This window comes from Coffea arabica, chromosome 9e (assembly GCF_036785885.1).
Source record: "Coffea arabica cultivar ET-39 chromosome 9e, Coffea Arabica ET-39 HiFi, whole genome shotgun sequence".
In the NCBI taxonomy this organism is placed as follows: domain Eukaryota; kingdom Viridiplantae; phylum Streptophyta; class Magnoliopsida; order Gentianales; family Rubiaceae; genus Coffea; species Coffea arabica.
Window position 1 is genome coordinate 28,810,760 of NC_092327.1, and position 16,838 is coordinate 28,827,597.

Sequence of the window (16,838 nt, forward strand, 5' to 3'; positions counted from 1 at the left end):
ATATACCTTTATAATTAAAGTTAATATTTAATATTTTTAGATGTCATATATTTCTTTTTAGATGCCATTGTATTAAATGATTAAAAGTACTTATTGTGTTTAATATGTATAAAAATAGTACATTTTACAAATTTTCTTTTGCTTTTTTTTATTATTTTTGTTTAGCTTACTTTTTTAATATTATTAACAACTTTTAGAATATTAAATGCTTCAAAATTTGCGTCTCATCAAGATCGTGACCAATATATCGAGACCGATGTGGAACGTTTCAGGCCGCAACCGCGGCTGCAACTTTGAACCATGGGACCAGCCTTTTGACATCAGCTACCAATCTTGGAAGCTGGATTATTTTCGCAGGATAGGACAGGAAAAATGGTTTGATAAGATTGACCAATCCAACACTTTGAAGGAATCTGGAATAGTTTAACCTATTGATCGGCATAGAATCAGGAATAGACATTGAAGAACATGGTTGTAACTAGCAAGTATTTTATATGGTTGCCTGCTGGAAGAACTGAATGGTTCATTGTTCATTCCTATGTTTGACTTAAGGAAGCATTTGGTAATTAAACTCAAATTTTCTTTGCATGATTTAAATTGTTATTCACTTTTTTCAGTGAGCCACTACTCTACCCTTGAACGTTATTGATTGTTAAAATCTTGAATACTTCGCAATTTGATTTCTCATATTTAGTTGAAGGCCCAAAGTCCAAACCGACTCTAGTTGTGAAATTTGAGTATGCAACATAAGAGTGGCGGAGCCACATTTACCTAACTGCACCCTCTCAATTTTTTGAAAACTCTAATTTGCCTATAAAAATTTTAAAAATTTAGTATTATCCTGCTCTCTTTCCTCCTAATTTTTGTACTAGGAGGGGTTCACCGCGCAAGTGCGCGGTGGGAAAATTTGAAAATGTATATGCCCAGGTAGATTCTATTAACGGAGATAATCGAGAAAGGCAAGACGGTGGAATGAAATCAGACAATAATACATAGAGCATATAAATTGCTGTAATGTAGTTGCAATAACTCATAACAGATGGATGGGGGAATAATTAAAAAAAGTTCAAAGTCTAGTAGCCATCTGGCTAGAAATAGCTTAAAAATTAAAGGCAAGCCAAGAAAAGCCTAGTCGTTGATGTCAAGGCCATTGAAGTTGATGTGGTTGATGTTCATGGGTTCATCCACAGCGTATGAAGTAATTATTTCATAGGCTGCACATTTGATGCCAGCGAATCTGGAAGAGGAAGGTTTAACGTAGAACAGTTTTGTTCTTCCTTGCAGAGCACGCATGAGGTGTGAAGCTAGATCAATTTTCTGGTCCAAGAAAACGAAGGGAAGAAATTAGTGTAAAGAAAACATAAAGGGAAGAAAGCACTCGTGACTGGATAGGGATGAATAGGTACCTGTTCGTATAAATAATGGAGTTGAGCAGTTGAGTAGTTAATTAGCTTTTCAGCTTCAGTTCCCATAGCAGTAGCAGCCAATGATCCGCTTGAATCAGCAATGAAAATGGTAATACAAGCTCTGTAAGGGAGAAGATGGTATAACAGTTATGAAAAAGTATGCATGTCATGAATTGATTGAGTAAAGGGATTGTATGCACTGAAGAGCTCTAAAAACCTTGGCAAGAGTTCAATGTTAGCCTGACAGTATTCGCATTGAACTATCAACGTGCCTGCAAAGCTGTTTGGTTGATGACATTGGGGGCATGCCATATAGAATAATTTTTGGGGTCTAAAGGAAATTTCAATGATTCCTCTAATCCATGCAGTAGTGGTTCTCTGTAAAATAATAATAATAAGGATAGAAGGGAGGTAAACATGATTTATAAAATATAAATAGCAACAAGACAGTGACCTGTTGAAGTGCAGCACTAATATGAAGAATTCTATTATTGGCAACAGGAGGGAGAAGAATTCGTGGATCAGTGTAACTTCCATTATCGATTAACTTGTCTATTGCAAGTGCATGACTATGGTACCTGATATATATAAAATGGGAGAAATGGTCTTTAAGTGGCTCAGTGTAAATGGGAAAGCGGTGTATCATATATTTAATAGTTCTGACCAGAGATCAAGATTCATTGTTTGTTGCGAAAATGGAGCCACCGTAATGGCTGAACAATAAGAAGTCGAGAAGCTCAAGTCTGGTATTGAAATAAAAGAAGTGTTAAGACCAACAGCTTTCTAAGAAACAGATGCATGTAACGTTCTTGAAGAAAAAGAGAGCAGTATATAGCTACAATTGTTTGTTGTCACCCTGACTCTTGTCGCAATAATGATGGGAAAATGGCGCTCAGGAGCTCTAATGATGGGACCATCCAGTTCTTCGAATTCTTTCCAAAGGGTTAGAATCATCGGTTTCATACTGGGAAGAAAAAGAGAGCATAAAGTTTACTGATAAAGGCATTCTGATTTTATAAATGATGATAGGAAAAGAACCAGATGACTTAGCAAGGGTTTACCTCTGATCAATAATCACATAATCTCGAGAAATGGAAGGCGATCCGTGACAGGGTGTTGTTTTAGGAGGTAAAATATGGACAACAACTCCCATGACATCTGATATATATTATTTAAAAGAAAATATTAGAATATGCTTGGTAAACTTTGGCGGGAGCGGAAGAAATGGATTGTCAAAGCTGCAACTTACTCAGCAAATGATGGGTATCAGCATAGATATCTAGCATAGAAAAAGGGTTTAGGTGAAAATAAAAAGGAAATGAAGGAACAGGTTCCTGTATTTCATGTATGACGGTGTTTGGAGTGACGAGCCAACAAAATGGATATTCATCAGTATTGGCACATGCTCGTGGTTGGCAAACAGCAGCTCTAGATATGTAGTATTTTTTGAAAGGGACAAGCAAGTTGGCAAGCTGTTCAAGCATATCTTCAGCAGCATAGACGGTAACTCGAAGACCCTGGAATAAGGGAAAAAGTTATGCTTCGATGAAATAAAATAGCCATAACGGAAAAGAAATATCTAGATCAATGTCACCTGATCATCTGCTAACACAAACGTGCGGAGTATTCGATGAGAGGAGGAATTACTTTTGGTATGAGTGACTTCAATTGCTCGGAGATAAACACTCCAATTCAGTAGAGATGGATCAATAGCAGATAAGGGAATGTCATTTGGTTCCATGGTCAGACCCTCTGTAATGAAATAGAAGGTAGTGGCGCTCAAGTTTAAAGAAAGGACTGAAGTATTAAAGGTGGAGAACTTATAGTTGTGTTTATGGAAGACACAAATGGAACTGAAATAAATTAAAAAACATGAGGCGAAGATAAAATACGCAATGGGAAAGAAAAAGCAGAGGAGCAAGTAAAAGGAACTTTGTTTTATTTGTACGGTAAAAAAGTCATGTTAAGCAGATGTCATATCCATCACTAGGGATGAAGTATGAATTGCAGAGCTTAGGTTGCGCTGTCAATAAATTATAAGAGAAGTAGGACTGAATCTATAAATTAAAGCTGATACATAGTATCAGATCGAAAAGACGCTTGAAAGTAAAGAACATAGAATAGATGTCTGTGTTCATTTTTTACTTACGGTTGCTCATATTACATGATGAACATATTTGTATAGTATTTGCAAAAAGGGTGTGTTCCTCTGTTCAGAGATGCAATAGTGAAAAGCAATTTTGAATTGATGGATTCAGGAAAAGACGTTTGAAAGCAAAGAACATAGAATAGATGTCTGTGTTCATTTTTTATTTACGGTTGCTGATATTACATGATGAACATATTTGTATAGTATTTGTAAAAAGGGTGTATCCCTCTGTCCAGAGATGCAATAGTGAAAAGCAATTTTGAATTGATGGATTTAGTTTTAAAGTTCGAAAGAAAAGTATTGAGCATGACTTGTGGAGTCCTGCAAAGAGCAGGAAATATTTAGTAGCTTGAAAAGATGTCTGGAACGAGGTGCAGGTTTCAATGTAATGTCTAATCGTTTGTTTATAAACTGCTAAGTTGTTTAAAAGATGTGGAAGCCGTTAAGCCTATTTTAATTATAATAGTTCATTGTTGTGAACAAGTCGAAAGAAGCTAACAAACACAGGAAGATGGAATTGCAATTGTAATAAACTTAATTTTAAAGATGATCAATAGACAGAAGGAAAATTTTATTTCTTTAAAGTCTATTAAAAGGTACAAGGCTGTGATTAAATATGAAAAAGTTCAGTAAATGAGCATGGCAATAGTCTAATGTCCATACAGATCAGGCCAACTGGAAACGATACACCAGGCATTGAAACTGCAACTTTGATCATTTGATTATATAGAGATTGTGTGGTACCATGGAAATATTTTCTCAGTTCCATCGTAATCAAAAATTAAAACTGCAAATGTAGTCTGTGATTCTGGAACAAATACAAGAACATCGTTATGCTGCAATTGGTGCTGAAGAACGAAGGATCTCCAATTTTTTTTGAGCTTGTTGCGCTTAACTCCAATTTCTGCAATGCTATGTCCTGTCTTGATGAGAATACTGGGAGTCTTTACACCATTCAAGAAGTGATCAGTGAATTTTGGAATTTTCTGGTAATGATCGGTGAGAGTTAAGATGGAAAGCTGAACATGTAAACATGGGTGAAATCAAACGAAAGAAAACGAACATAAAAATAGCTCACCAGTGTGTTTGGAGTAGATGCGCTAAAAATTTGGTAAAAACAATATGAATCAGCCATGCATTGACAGAAATCTGGTTTCAATGATGAAGTCACTCGATGCTGGCTAATCAGTGAGGATGTATCATCTAAGTACATTAAGTATATAATGAGTAAGAAGTAAAACAGCGCAAAGTGCTATATAAGTGAAACTGAGATATGTACTGGCCTTGTTGATGACAAGCAGTATTTTGCAAAAGACTTGGTAATGGAACTGTCCAAGGCAGGTAAACCTGTTGTTGGAGTTCACAGAAATGAAGAACATCGAAAATAAGGCCACCGGTATGTCGAAGCATCAGCATATCATGGGTTTTAACGATATTGTCACGACAATATTCATCCCATCCATTCTGAAATGAATTGTTATTAACTGTGACAGGCCAAGTTCGTATTCCATATCTGAGAACGATGACATTTTTCTGGTGATGATTAAGCAGAGATGTAAACCTGGAAGGTAAAACCTGAATTCCGCAGATTCAGAACATAAAGTCAGGCAAGCCGATTTAAGCAATCTACATATAGAGAGACTGAGAGGTACGCTTGCAAAAGGAAAAAAGGTGTACCTGTCCTCTATGGCTACATCTAAATAAAAAACAGTAGGGCCTGGAATAAGCGTTAGGTAGTTCAAAATCTGCCGGAGAAACGGGAAGGCCTTCTGCCATTAAACTAACAGAAGAAGGTTAGACAAGAGAAACAGGAGTGAGAAGGAATAGATACAAAACGAGCAAGTGAATGAATGAGTTGAAAATACAAATAGCCAAGAGTACTTGTTTGTATAGAGCTGCAGTTTTTTGTTTGAGTTGTATGCTACATAAGTGTTGTACATGACACAGTTAATAAAGTAGGCATGATATATGAAGAGCCGATGTGTTGTTAGGTCAAGTATTTTATTGATATCAGTTTTAGCCTGTCATACTTGTGATAATTTATAAGGCGCAGAAATGAGCAATTCTGAAAGAGGGAAAAAGCTGAACAAGAAGAACAACTTTGAAAGAGGGAAAAAGTTGAACAAGAAGAATCGAATAAGATCTGTATATAAACCAGCATGTATTTGTTAAACACAGTGAATCATGAACAAAAGAAGCCAGTACAATTTTCAGAGGCGCATCAGTAAAGAGGATAATAAAAAGTAGATGAGGTACTTTTGCTTGAAGTGACACGAGACCATAAGAAATGCAGACAATGTAAATATTTATAGGTTTCGATGGCACATGAAGTAACTGTAGTTAGTATCAGTAGCATTAAAACAATAATGTATTTGCTTTGCAAAAGCGAAGGTTGCATTAAATTATGGTATAATTAGGAATGAAAGAAAGTAAATTGATTGAGGAAGAATAATAACAGAGAATACGACAATTCACAGGTAGTCAAAAGGATAATCTGACATAAAAGATGGAAATGGTTCAAAGGGATGTTTCATTTACATTTGCAAACAAAAGAAGAAAGTGCAAGGAGACAGTTGTAATTTCTGCAATGAAGTGAGCAAAAGATAACAGTTTGGCTCATTCAGAAATAGCATCTGTTCCAGCAGAAGAAAAACGAGCAGCCATGATTGACAAAAAACAAAAAAGATAGGCTATCTGTTGAACATTGGAACGGTTATTCCAATCTTGCTTTCTTTGCTGAGTTGTTATCAGTATATTCTGGCTGAATCGATTGCAAGGCTGCTGAATCATCTGTCTCAGTATCATTAAATCTGTCAAGGAGGCAAAGCTTTCTTTTTGATGAAGAAGTTCCTGCATCTTGAAAGAAATCTTGAAATTTAAATCTGGGAGAATGTAAGAATTTGGAGGAAAAAAGTATAATGATAAAGAATCAAAGCATACCTTCAACAATAGTTTCAGCAGATTCAATGTTTGTGCAAGTCAGTGGAACCATACCGCTTCCCTCAGTAATAAGATTCTGGTCGGTTTGGTATTGAGACTCTTCACAACAATATATAATAGTATACCGCTGCTTTGCATCTGCAATTTGACTCTGAACAGGTTTTATATGCGCAACAAACCACTTTGTTTTTAGAGATTCATGGACATGATCAAGCTGCAGCTCTATGTCCTGAAAAATTGCATAAATAGAATAGGGAACAAGGTGACGCGAAGAAAATTTTAAAAAGTGCATTGATTCATCACTAATGCAATGTAGAGATAATAGAGGTACCTGGCTAAAATGATCCATTGCTTGAGCCGCGCTGAAGGTAAGCAGCTTTTCAGCCAGTTCTCCAAATATGGAAGCTGTTACTGTGCCAGTTTCATCTGTTAAATCAACGTCAAAGCGGCATCTACATAGAAACATCAGTCATATACGCAGCGTTGCAACTCAAACAGAAAAAAAATAGATGCTATTGACAAAACAGACTCAGCCATATAAAAGGCTGCAGGTAAATTGAGGTAAAGGCTTGTTATTGTGTAATAAGTTACCTTGGTTGAGCTGAGTGTTTTTCTTTACATGAATTACAGAGGAAAATAAATCCATGCATTGCCGATGTAGACCGAAAGCACTCACTACAAGCCATGTACCAGTATCGTTGAAAAATGTCTTCGAAAGAGAATCGAACTTTGACCCATGCTGCCTGAAAGAGTCAGGTGAGCTATTATTACATCGAGAACCATACGGATAAATAATCATACAAGGGAAATACATGTATTATACCTTTTGCATTCCTGTCAGATTGCAAACCTGAGTAAATTTCTGGTTTGGCTGAAACGAGAGCTCTGGATTATAGTTCTCGTATACTTTGTCGTTAACTATATCCAAAAGAAGGTTTTCATTTCTCATTGCCCTGTTGCAAAAAATGACAGGTTACATGCAAACAGGGAACTAAAAATGAAACCTGAACACCGAAACTAAGAAGTATATGTTTGCGAGATTACCAATTTTTCAGTTCTCTTGCTTCTTGGACAGGTGGATCAACAAGAATGACAGAGTCAAACCATGTAGATAAAGCTACACCTAAAAGAAAATAGCATGTATGACTTAGGGAAAAAGCACTACGAGGGAAAAAATGTAACAGTTAACTGTCGACAAAGTGTTTGCAGGTAACCATTATAACAGCCAACTCTGACTCTTCTGCATACAACGACCGGAAATCTGTGCATGTTCTGTAAAATTTTCTGGCCTTCATCATCGACAAAAGCATCCCACATGGACAGTTTGACAGTTTGAAAGCTGTTTTTTAGAGAAAAGAATGAATATCATAGTGGAAACTCTAAAAAGTGAATGTAAGAAATGATTATAAGCGAGAGAAACTCATACTCTTCGTTAACAAGGACAAACTTTTGCACGCTGGATTCTTTACCATCTTTGGTAATTTGTTTCCGGTCCAGCGCAGATATAACAACAGCTAAGATGTCTATATAAAAAAATATATATTGTGATCAGATTCCCTGTGAGAAAAGAAAGAACGTATATGGATATATTTTTAATCAAACAAGCTTACCCACAGATTGATCTTTAATATCCATGTATTTGATTAGGTCGGTAAACTTGGTATAGGCGAGCTTCACAGGCAAAACATCTTCATCATCACTAACCTCTTCAACAAGTGTCCTAGTGGATATAACCCACTGTGTTTGCAGACCGTTAGACTGAAATTTTGGAGGAATTGGTCTCACAACTGCATTTGTGATAAGATATTTCTTATACACTTGGAGAAGAGGACTCATTTTAGGGATGTCATTATTGAAAATGATCCCTTCAACCAAAGATCCCTATAAAAAATAAAATGAGGTGACAACGCTGTTCAAAGCAATAAACTTTTTTAAGGCAGTACAAAATGGAACGGGAAAGTCTTTGAAAGTCGCAGTTGATAAATTTAAACATAAGCATTACAGCTTTTTAAAGCTCTAGTTATTCAGTTTTGAGCATAGAATTGAGATAGTAAAATGGCTAGCTACGCACCTCTGAGTCCAAGAAAATGAATTTCTGTTTTTTTGTTAGAGTAGCAAGTGACGATGTGACATGTTGTTTTTCCTGAACTGTGACCTTACATGTCCAATTTTTTGTGCCAGGAAGAATCTCTTTCATTGGAAGAATCTGTGACATCCTGAAGTAAAAAAACAAGAATGAAGGTGAAGGAATGAAGATGAAACTGAGGGGAATAACAATAATAAATGGCAAACATTTTATATAAACTGACCTTGACAGAGCATTGTTACATTGTAGCTAAATGAAACACTTCACTAAAAACAACATTTCTTGTTTTGTTATCAATTTTGATATCGTCAAAAGTTCCAGGAACAATCAAGATTTTAACTGTATCAGGAGTCTTGGCTCTAGACAGTGCAACGTAAAGTTGGCCATGAGAAAACACAGGCTCACGCAGATAAACTCCAACATAATCCAAAGTCTGTCCCTGAGACTTGTTAATCGTCATAGCGAAACATAGACGGATGGGGAACTGCGTTCTTATGAAAGGAATACCATTTTTTTCATTTTCAGGGGTTTGCAGAGGAATTCTGGGAATGAAAACTCGCTTGCCTCTGTGCTGACCAAATACAATCTCAGCACAGATGGTATGCTGGCGTAACTCTCTACATATGAGCCTTGTGCCGTTGCATAGGCCTTCAGCCGGGTTCAGATTCCTGAGAAGCATGATAGGACAGTTTACTTTGAGGAGCAGCTTATGTGGAGGAAGTCCTTTTGGATTCTGACTATTTAGAAAGTCTTCATAATCTCCCTGAAACCTCTGGTTAACAGTTTTATCTGAACTTATATAGGTATAAAGCTCTCCTGAAAATTTCTCAATCATCATATCGTTAAGCTCATCAACAGAGCTATTTCTAGGAGAAAGGATGCATCTATTGATCATTTGATAAGGATCGGTTGAATAGAGATTCAGATCAGGGAAAACACAATGCATTAATCTGCATTTAATTTTCAGAAATTTGGAGTCAAAAAAAGTCTAACATAGGAGTTAAACAGCCATTCAAAGGATAACATGAATGATAGACACTGAAATCACCTGTCCAAGGACTCGTGTTTGTCATGATAGGGAATTACCAAGTCAGAAGGGAGCGTTACATCACCATTTTCATCAACAGGCTCCCGTCCTTCACCAATTCGTAACAAAAAGTCAGAAAAGCCTGGATTTAAAAGAGCTCGCATATTTGTCTTTAATGTCAACTTATGCATACACAACCACAACGGGGAACTAAGAAGGCTCGATTCAATTAAATCCTGTTCACAAGCATGTTCAATAACTGGTAGGGTCTGTCGAAAATCTCCACCAAAAACAACAACATGTCCACCAAAAGGGAGATCAGAATCTTTCAAGTCCTGCAGTAAACTGTTAAAAGCCTCAATCGCTTGCCTCTTAGCCATAGACGCTTCATCCCAAAGAATCAATTTAGACTCACAAATTAACTTAGCTGTGCTGCTCTGTTTGCTAAGCTGACAAGTTTTATTGGTTGAGAAATCTAAAGGAATTTTAAACCGAGAGTGCGCAGTTCTTCCTCCAGGAAGAATGGATGCTGCAACACCAGAAGTAGCAACAGCGATAGCAATGTAACCTTGAGACCGCAGAGCAGACAGAAGCGACCTATATAGGAAAGTTTTCCCAGTTCCGCCAGGACCATCAATAAAAAAAACTTTACCTTCTGAAGAGAAGACTGATTGTAAAATTAAGTCAAAAGCGTATCGCTGTTCAGGATTCAACTTCGAAGGCAACAACTCATCCTCAGGATCAACCACAATGCTTCTCTCACTCTCCATTTCTCTGGTACTCCGTTCAGGCATATCAAAGGAATTAGCAACTAAGTGAAACTCACCTATATTCTTCCCCATTTGTACTAATGACCTATTAATGTCCTCCAAAACGCGTTTTTTAATATCACTATCAGAATAATGAGTAAACTTCTGAGCATGCACATAATCTGATGAGAGATCCTTTTCAAATCTAGTCCACAAGAGTTTAGGATCAGCAGGAGAACAGTAGAATAGAAGAGTAGCAAATAGTAACCGCAGAGATGATGGCATTTGAAAAGCTACAGCTTCTTCTAGAGTTTCTTCAATATAGTTATCAGATTCCAATAAACCCATCTTAAGAGCAGCTTCTCTAAAAGAGCTCATTAGTTCACCATTAACAGTCAAAAGATCATCAAATGACGTGGGACCACGAACATGGCATAATAAGAGCCTCAAAAAATATCGCTCACCCTCTTTTGGATTTGCTGTGACTAATCTCCCTATTACTCGCCGGCGCGCCCTTTCAGACCAAGTTTTTGTTTTAGGAGTCCATACAAAATGTTCAGGGAACTCCCTATATAAACACCTTAAGTTCTGCGCTTTTGCATTTGACTTGTTTGTCTTAAAAAATTCAGTCAGCATGGTCCTAGAGAAATCAATTTTTTTCAGCAAGTAATTCAAATCTGAATTTCTGTCAAAAGAAATGGATTGCTGATCAGGAAGATGGACTTGAAGAGTATAAACGGACGGAGTCATTTCACTTAGCCGAAACTCATAGATTCGCCATAATGCTTCAGGTGGAGATATCCACCTGCCTTTCTGAAAGTTACTGATCTCGTCGACGTCACTACAAGAAGCCTGGTCAATGACCTGAAAGCTGATAAGATCAGGCCCTTTAAAGACATATTTGTAAAGGTATTTGACAAGCTTCACTGTGGAACAGATTTCCACATTTATATGGCAATCGATCAAAGCAAGCAGGTATCGGTTATGAGGAATAACCCATCTATTATCCAACTCATGTCGCCGAACTTTTACTTTTCGACCATCATTCCTCCTTCTATAACATGGATATGAATCTTCAGCATGAATGGTATGATCTGAAAAGTTTTTTGGATAATGACTTTTACAAGAACCATTTTTCATGCAAGGACAACTTTTATCCATATCTCCACAGGGACCGTGAATCATATGCTTAACTACAAGAGAGTATAAGTGCTGGTGTTCTTTTGGGTCAGGAAGTTCAGCGCAAACAATTTTATCATATGATTCAGCATTTAACAACTTGAACTCTGCCTTAAGAATTAATAAGATATGAGCATGAGGAAAGCCGCGTTTCTGAAATTCGATAGCACAGACGCACGCTGCAACCTCTCCAAAAATGTGTTTATGCAGAAGTTCAGACTTAAGGACTTCAAATTTAGCTCTAAAAACTCTAGACAATAAATCTGGCCTATCCTGTGGCTTTTCTGTATATCTCAGACCCCCTTGAATCTCCTTCCACATAGGATTGCATGTCATGGTCAAAAAAATGTCAGGTTTTCCATATTTTTGAACCAAAGACATGGCATCCAAATATCTGCGTTTCATATCCCTCGGACCCCCAATAAAAGATGCTGGTAAAATGGTCCGTCGACCAACTCTAGAACCCTGTGTCTGACCAATAGCAATGCTATCTAGAACTCCTTGGAGCACCTCTGTGCGTATCTCATTCTGTTTTTTTCTGTGGAAGTCAAGCCTGGACGTCTCAATCTTAATGTAGGAACCCACGACAAACTGCTGAAACAATCTAAGACTGTGCAGCAACATAGACGCATCATCATCTCTGACTTGGAACTTGTAGCAATAATATTCTCTAGCAGACACAAAATAGTCTTCAGTCGAAGCCTTGTCAGCAACTAAAAAGGATAGACATATAGACATAATAAGGGAAAAATGTACAGCTGATGACTAAACGAAGTCAGAAAAAAGCAACGGGGGAAAAACCTGCCTCTTTGTTCTAACTCCAACAATTGTGATGGAGTATGTATGGAAGAAAGATCAACAGATGGGTCCACCTCAGAGAAAGTTTCATTTTTTCCCTTTTTATGAAATCGCTTAATTCCATAATGCCACCCAGATTCACCTCTAGGAAAGAGAAGAGGATACTGTAAAGAATCACAGCATCCATAATAAGGCTGGACTCTATAACTCGTGCTAGAGTGACTATAAACTTGAATGTGAGGATGCATATCAATTGAATGATTGTCAGTTTCAGTCCAAATAGCAGCAACCTGGGACGTAGTAGGAAGGTTATACACTCGCTGGTCGAGTCCAGGGTTACAATTGAGAATAATTCTATGATCCTCAAGGTTTGGAACATCCCTTAAGCTTTTAAAAAATCTTGCATAAGGATTATCTTGGAGGAGATTCATAAGCAGCTTCAAAGTATCCTCACGAAGCTTATCAGAGTTCTGAGCTGCCTTTTTTAATGCTTCATCAGTATCATAATAATATAATTGAATTCCACTAACCTGATCACTGTTTGCTAGCAAAGAGTTCAAAAAGTGATAAATCTGACCCTGAACTCGAAAGGTATAGACTCCATGTTTATTCTTTGTTAATTCCCTGTCATATTTTGCAGCATATGATGTAAAAGCTACATTGTTATTATAAGTGCGAGCCTTTCTTCGAAAATCCTCACACTCCTCATCAGAACCAGTAAATAAACGCTTCAAACTGTAAGGCATGGGAGGACAGACAATCTTAACCTCGCCTCCACGACAGCAGAAAGAAGGAGGTTCCATGTGAAACCTCTTGGCACCACAATGTTCACAATCCGGAACACTGGGAAGGATAAGAGATTCCTCAGGGATTCTTTCAAGCCTAGAAAGTTTCGAGCGGCCACGCCGGGAAGAGACAGCTGTAAGTCCGCAGCGAAAAGGCGTCATGCTAGAGAAACGAGACTAATTCTAATAGTTTTGAAAAAGAAAGGAGCTCGTGACCATATAAATCGATGCATAAGCTGGTACGAAGCAGCAGCATCAAAAGCTAAATAACAGGTTTAATTTTGTAAACAGCTACACTCGATAGATAAGAAGAAACTATGATCAGGAAAAGTGGCCAAATAATAGTATTACCCCCGGACAAAGAAGGCGTAGGCAGAGCCCTCGGGCGTATAGAAGGAGACAGTTGGCCGCCAGAACGCAGCTGAGCATTATTTGTATGCTGCACAGTACCATAAAGCTCATTCTGGCAACCAGTTTGCAGATAAGGATGAAGCATTTCAGTAAATGTGTGCGTATTTCCCCCCCTACAAATAGACGGCAGAACCATTTCATTGGTGGCAGACGCTGATTCCATGCGGGGCTCTGCAGCAGGAATCACCAACCGACACAGGAAGGTAGACAATAAAAAAATGCGAATCGGAAAGAATACAAAGCAGAGGTTTCAAAGAAGCAGAAACAATTGAACTTGTACCGCTAGAAGAAGAAAACAGAGGCAGACGGCAAAGACCAGTAGAGAAAGACGTTTGATTGTGAGGATCTAATGGAGTAAATGCAGAATTAAGATGGCAATCTGAGTGTTGAATAGTCCCAGTGTCGCGCCCATTAACTGCACTAACACTCAGATCACTAAGAGAGGTAGGCAAATGGGGAACCGACTCGTCATAACATCTACTATCGGCTCCCTGCGGAGCACTATGAAACACGCGAACAAGAGAGGCCTGACAATTATGCTGGCGACCCCCGCCCTGACCAAGGGGCGACCCATTTGCGCGGCTATTGCCAGGAACAGTAAGCCTCCTTTTCTTTGCAGCATTAGCATCACGGCGACGGCGCAAAAGCTTGGCCTTTTCTTGCTCTGGCATTTCGGCATAGCGTTTACGACGCCTCGAATTCCTATCCATGGTCTTAGACTGGAAGGCTAAAGAAGATAAACTAAGCCCAACAACCAAAGGAAAAATGACACAACAACACCCAGAGTGCAGAACAAGCAACAGAAGAAATGGAATAGATACAATCACACAGCGACAAACACAGATTTTCTACAACAGAGGCATAAGCAGAGGGCAAACATTTTTTTTGTAGCAAAAAATTCGAGCACAGGAGGACAATAATAAAAATATGCAGAGCAGAATGAAAGAGCACAAGGAAGAACGAATATGCTTAAAGGGAGGAACAGGAGATGAAAATAGCTAAAAAACCTCAACTGGCTCAAACAAGCACTGACTGGAAGCAGACGGCTCCAAAGCCAAAAGGTCACCAGGTGAAACAGAACTGGCGCAACACACTGCCACAGCTTCCAGAAAAAACAAGGAAAGGTTTAGCACGCACACATCAGCAGAAGCAACAATGAATAACACGGAGAAAGAAGATAAGAGCAAAGAAAATAGGCAAAAAAAGGCACAAACAAGCATTACAGCGAACAAACAGAGTGCAAAAAGGAGAAGGATGAAAGAAAACTGAGCAGGGAACAAGGCAAGGTCGAGAGAATGAAAGCGACTAACAAACAAACGAAGAGAGCTAAAAGGCGAGGGAAAAAGGTAAAAAAATGGTTGTAACGAAAACAAACGCGAACATGCACAGCATCGACGAAGGCAACAGAACAAACCCGCATTTTAAATAACCAGAGGAAGGAAAAGTAAGGAGCTAGAGCTGTGGTTGTGGAAGACAACAATGCAACAGTAGCCAGCTACAAGCAAAGGGAAAAGACCGGGAACATGCAGAGGAAATTTAAAAACAGAGAAAAAGCAGAAAATCTCTGGAAACAAAAGGAACATCACCATACACAGCATTAGTGCATCGTAAAAAAGCAAAAGGAAAAGGACTAAGAACCTGCAGCTGCGTTTATGGAAGGCGGCAATGCAACAATAACCAACTCCAGAGCTAACAGGCAGGAAACAAAAAGAATGTAAGACAAACAGAGCTGAAAGAGTACAGAAAAAAATTTTAAAAAGCAGAAGCAACGGTGAACACAGAATACACTCACCATAAGCACAGCAAACAAGCGATAGAAAAAAGCAGCGAACAGAAGACAGAGCAATCAAAAGCAAGCTAAATGGAAGCAAAAAAGAAAGATATCCAGCACAAACCGACCGAATTACCCAACGGTTACGAGGCTTCCTAGCATGGCCGTACAGGGATTAAATGCCTCGGCGGTAAAAGGCGAAGCAAGTTGAAGATTGGAAATTTGGCGGTAGAGGCCATTTGACACAGATGGGCACACCCCCAGAGATTATTACCAACAAATACAGAAGTAAAAAAACAGGGCAAAAAAACAAACTCTCAAGGAGCAAAACGTAATTTCACCTCTGACCAAGAGGCTATTCTGCCGCTAATGACTAATGATGACTATGACTAATGACTAATGACATCAGTACTTTTGTTTTGGGGGAAAATATCATATATATAAAAACCATGCAGAAATAAAAACCATGCAAAAACTACATGCCTTAAACAAGAAGAAGACCACCTGGTACGGGAAGCTGACATCATAACCAGCGGCCAATCCCTACAAGGCACATGGGCGGACGACCATCCAACGTGGCAGGGGGCGGTTCCCTCTTTATCTATATGGTTTTAAAAAGCAGAAGCAACGGTGAACACAGAATACACTCACCATAAGCAAAGCAAACAAGCGATAGAAAAAAGCAGCGAACAGAAGACAGAGCAATCAAAAGCAAGCTAAATGGAAGCAAAAAAGAAAGATATCCAGCACAAACCGACCGAATTACCCAACGGTTACGAGGCTTTCTAGCATGGCCGTACAGGGATTAAATGCCTCGGCGGTAAAAGGCGAAGCAAGTTGAAGATTGGAAATTTGGCGGTAGAGGCCATTTGACACAGATGGGCACACCCCCAGAGATTATTACCAACAAATACAGAAGTAAAAAAACAGGGCAAAAAAACAAACTCTCAAGGAGCAAAACGTAATTTCACCTCTGACCAAGAGGCTATTCTGCCGCTAATGACTAATGATGACTATGACTAATGACTAATGACATCAGTACTTTTGTTTTGGGGGAAAATATCATATATATAAAAACCATGCAGAAATAAAAACCATGCAAAAACTACATGCCTTAAACAAGAAGAAGACCACCTGGTACGGGAAGCTGACATCATAACCAGCGGCCAATCCCTACAAGGCACATGGGCGGACGACCATCCAACGTGGCAGGGGGCGGTTCCCTCTTTATCTATATGGTTAAAAAGTACATTTTTTTTAAGTGGGATGTCTTGTTCCTCCTACTAAATCTACGAGCCTACTTTTTCTAAGTACATTATATGTTATCATAACGCCCTCACTTTTCCTCCTCTCGAGCCCCATCCAAAACCTTCCCTCTCTATACCGGCTTCCCAACAACAACAACAATCCCCGCCACAACCCTCAATTTACCAAATTCCTCACCGCCCAGCCCAGATGCTAAAACCATCTCTTCTTCCTCAAAAAGCTATATCTGGGTCAACCCCCAATAGCTCCAGGGCATCAAAGCTCAGGCGCA

The 16,838-nt window shown here is 38.6% G+C and overlaps 1 protein-coding gene across 1 annotated transcript; it reads right to left on the bottom strand.

Moving 5' to 3' along the window:
* Positions 1-6,268: 6,268 nt before the first annotated feature.
* Positions 6,269-13,281, bottom strand: LOC140014649 (uncharacterized). The gene is made up of 13 exons (XM_072065729.1): positions 12,342-13,281; positions 9,630-12,249; positions 8,824-9,531; positions 8,567-8,711; positions 8,106-8,376; positions 7,922-8,018; positions 7,710-7,834; positions 7,540-7,618; positions 7,346-7,448; positions 7,087-7,238; positions 6,827-6,947; positions 6,496-6,724; positions 6,269-6,405 (listed from the first exon to the last, which is right to left on the bottom strand). The coding sequence occupies exons 1-13, from the start codon at positions 13,279-13,281 to the stop codon at positions 6,269-6,271; spliced, it is 5,727 nt and encodes a 1,908-aa protein (XP_071921830.1).
* Positions 13,282-16,838: the final 3,557 nt, after the last annotated feature.

Coding starts and splice junctions, on each gene's coding strand:
- LOC140014649 (XM_072065729.1), bottom strand. CDS start 13,281: ATGACGCCTTTTCGCTGCGGACTTACAGCTGTCTCTTCCCGGCGTGGC. Junction 8,712..8,823: donor GTGTTTCATTTAGCTACAAT/GTAACAATGCTC, acceptor TTTTTACTTCAG/GATGTCACAGATTCTTCCAA. Junction 8,377..8,566: donor TCATTTTCTTGGACTCAGAG/GTGCGTAGCTAG, acceptor TATTTTTTATAG/GGATCTTTGGTTGAAGGGAT.